General features: G+C 52.3%; 1 protein-coding gene across 1 annotated transcript; it reads right to left on the bottom strand.

The window, feature by feature from the left end:
• Positions 1-619: 619 nt before the first annotated feature.
• Positions 620-1,244, bottom strand: LOC139839141 (uncharacterized). The gene is made up of 3 exons (XM_071829185.1): positions 1,113-1,244; positions 916-1,026; positions 620-836 (listed from the first exon to the last, which is right to left on the bottom strand). The coding sequence occupies exons 1-3, from the start codon at positions 1,242-1,244 to the stop codon at positions 690-692; spliced, it is 390 nt and encodes a 129-aa protein (XP_071685286.1). The 3' UTR covers positions 620-689.
• Positions 1,245-2,898: the final 1,654 nt, after the last annotated feature.

The following is a 2,898-nucleotide window of genomic DNA, read 5'->3' as shown; positions in this document are numbered from 1 at the left end:
CAGAACCGGCGGGAAATCGTGCTGATTTGAACTGGAAAAAAGCGCGCTGAACTTTGGCTTGTGCCGGACGGTGTCACCGTCGGCACAGACCCTGCCATTTGGCACAGCTACGGGCCTGTGCCGACGGTGACACCGTCGGCACAGCCAGGTCCAGTTTTTTCTGATTTTTGCCAATTTGGCCTCGTTTGCTCAGAAAATCGCAGAAAATGCACATATTATAGGATTGAATATGCAGTAACATATATATCACCATATAGCACACAGATATCACCGTATAGCACCAAATCTCACAAATATAGCATCAAATCTCACAAATAGCACAAATATAGCATACAAGACCATGGTACATACACCGGATCCACTACAAAGATGGAGCGTGTCATCATGTGCTAGTACAATGTAGAAACTATGGTGGTGCACCACCCGAGTGACGATCTAGCTACAGACGATCTAGCTCCGAGTGGGTGAAGTGAGGCCGCTGTATCTCGACGGTGCTCGGGGAGGTAGAACCACGACGAGAGCCACCGGAACCGAGAAAAATGCCGAGGTTCGGCGAAGCACCAGGAGAATGGCGACCGGGGTGCATCGGCGTACCACAAGGAGTGTCGTTCCTGGATTCTCCCAATCCCTACATGTTGGAGGGAGTTAGCAACTTAGCCATGTCACACCAAGTTAGCAACTTAGCCAAGTTAGCAACTTACCGGGGTCAACTGACGCTGACGCTTGTACATGATATAGAACTCCTCCTTGGACGGGAACACTGGCGTCGGCCCCGGATGAGGTGGCTCTGGGAGTGGTTCCTCTCGCACTCCAGTCATCATGAACCGAGTGAAACTCTGCAAGAAACGGGAGAGATAGCTCAGATTCAAACATGGGGACTTATGATGTTTTGCAACCATAGAGATTGAAACTTACCGCCATCTGGTTGCTCGTCCACTGGACATAGGCATCTTTCACAAGGTCATGCTCCTTAACCTTCTCGAGATACTCCTCGTAAGCTACTGCATAGGCCTCCTCGAGCTGAGTCTACAATTTCAGAAATAATGCGTCTCATCAACATAGCCATTCAGGAACAAGAGTCAAAACAGAGGATGAAAGTGTGGATGACTTACATCAACCTCTACCCGAGAACGGCATGTAGTCCGCGAGGAGGTAGCGTAGCTGCCGGAGGGGAGGGTAGCCTTGATCTGCGTGAAGTTCCTCTGAGGCTTGAAACCCCAGACAAGGCGAGGCAGGACGTCCATGCGGCTGGCCGGACCCCGCCAGCATCATCGCCACCTCGTCGACCGGCTCGGTCATAGGGTCCTCCACCTCTGGATGGAGCTTGGCGTACTCCTCGCAGTATCTTTCCTTGTTCTCTTTGGCCTTGCCGTAGTACATCTCTGGCGCGGGCCGAGGCTCGTTCGGACCGGGCGTCACCAGCTTCATGTGCGTCCACGCTTCCATCTCACCAAGTTCCCTCCCGAGCTTCTTCCCCTGCATCACAAAACAAATGTTATGCATATCATCGAAAATCAAAAAAATGCAGCTTGTTCCATTTTTATATGTACGTACGCTCCCGATAGCGATCGGTGCTGCTGCTCCCCGCAGTGTGTGTTCCCTGAGAACCACGGTTGGCCTTGTTCCGGTCGCTCACGGCCTTGAAATCGGGGTTTTCGCCGACCCAATTCTTGACCAACTCCATGAAGGCGGCCCTCTTATTATTATCAGCCCAATGTGGTACAACCTGCAAAATCAAAACTCATTTGAAGAACAAACAATATAGTTGCAAGTTAGCCGCGGTACATAGAATCGCATTGACAATTACTTACCGACATGAACTCATCTATCGTCATAGCCGGGGCGAGTCCCTGCACAATCTCGAGGCTTTGTGTACTGACGCCCTGCTCAGCATAGAAGTGGCCGATGCACGTGATCCTCTGGTTGTACCACCGCTGCCGTGTCAACTTCCGACACATGTTACGGAGCACCACGTCCGCCCTATCCTTATGCTCGATCGCCACCCTATAATTGCGCTGCAATCAAGCATAACGAAAGTGTGAGAGGCATGAGTTATCACGGTGGGGTTATCAACTACATATGAACGAAACCCAAAGAGTATGCATTACGTACCCAAAACTTCTTGATCACGGCGTCGGCGGCGGAAGCAAAGCCAGGGTAAGGCGCTATCTCATAGTCTTCCCAAGTGTAGGCTAGCTTGGACTCGCCCCCAAGGATCGGAGTGTACATCCCGGCCAGTACTTCCTAATAGCAGCTCCAATCAGACTCCACGGCACGCGGACATTCTTCCCCGTGTATGTGAAATTCCTGCACAATTATCAAACATTAGAAAATGCTAAGTGTCATAACGAAAATGAAATCACCTTACTACTTACTCTATCCGTCATGGGACAAGGAGCCACTTCTCATCCTCCGTAGCAGGTTCCTTACTCTCATCGGGAACCTGCGCTTCCCCACGAATCCGCAACTTCTTCGGAGCCATCTCCGTCGAAGCCTCCTCGTCCCTAGACTCCTCCTCCTCCTCCCTAGTGTCCTCCTCCTCCTCCCTAGTGTCCTCCTCCTCGTCCGGCGGCGGCAGAAGCCAGGCCGGAAGCGAGAGGGAATGTCAGCTAGAAGGAGCTGTGCATTCCCCCCTCGTCCTCCAGCTCGTCCTCCCCCTCGTCCTCCAGCTCGTCCTCCCCCTCGTCCTCCAGCTCATCCTCCCCCTCGTCCTCCCCGTCCTCCGTCTGCGTCTTCGTAACGCCGGGTGGGAATAATGGGTCTTGCACTCCGTCTGGAAGCACCCGGCCCTGGCTTCCGCCGATGCATCTGATCAAGCAAGGAGCTCGATGATGCCTTCCGTCCGCTCATATTGGGCAATTACCTGCATAAGAAAAAGAGAAAATAATTAATAAGCAT

This window comes from Lolium perenne, chromosome 4 (assembly GCF_019359855.2).
Source record: "Lolium perenne isolate Kyuss_39 chromosome 4, Kyuss_2.0, whole genome shotgun sequence".
In the NCBI taxonomy this organism is placed as follows: domain Eukaryota; kingdom Viridiplantae; phylum Streptophyta; class Magnoliopsida; order Poales; family Poaceae; genus Lolium; species Lolium perenne.
Note: the sequence above shows the minus strand (reverse complement) of the source record. Positions and strands in the feature narration are given on the sequence as shown.

Excerpts from the sequence above, each read along its gene's own strand:
- LOC139839141 (XM_071829185.1), bottom strand. The coding sequence starts at position 1,244 with ATGGACGTCCTGCCTCGCCTTGTCTGGGGTTTCAAGCCTCAGAGGAAC. Across the intron at positions 1,027-1,112 it reads GTTCTCGGGTAGAGGTTGAT|ACTCAGCTCGAGGAGGCCTA; the intron begins GTAAGTCATCCA and ends CTGAAATTGTAG. Across the intron at positions 837-915 it reads GGACGAGCAACCAGATGGCG|AGTTTCACTCGGTTCATGAT; the intron begins GTAAGTTTCAAT and ends CGTTTCTTGCAG.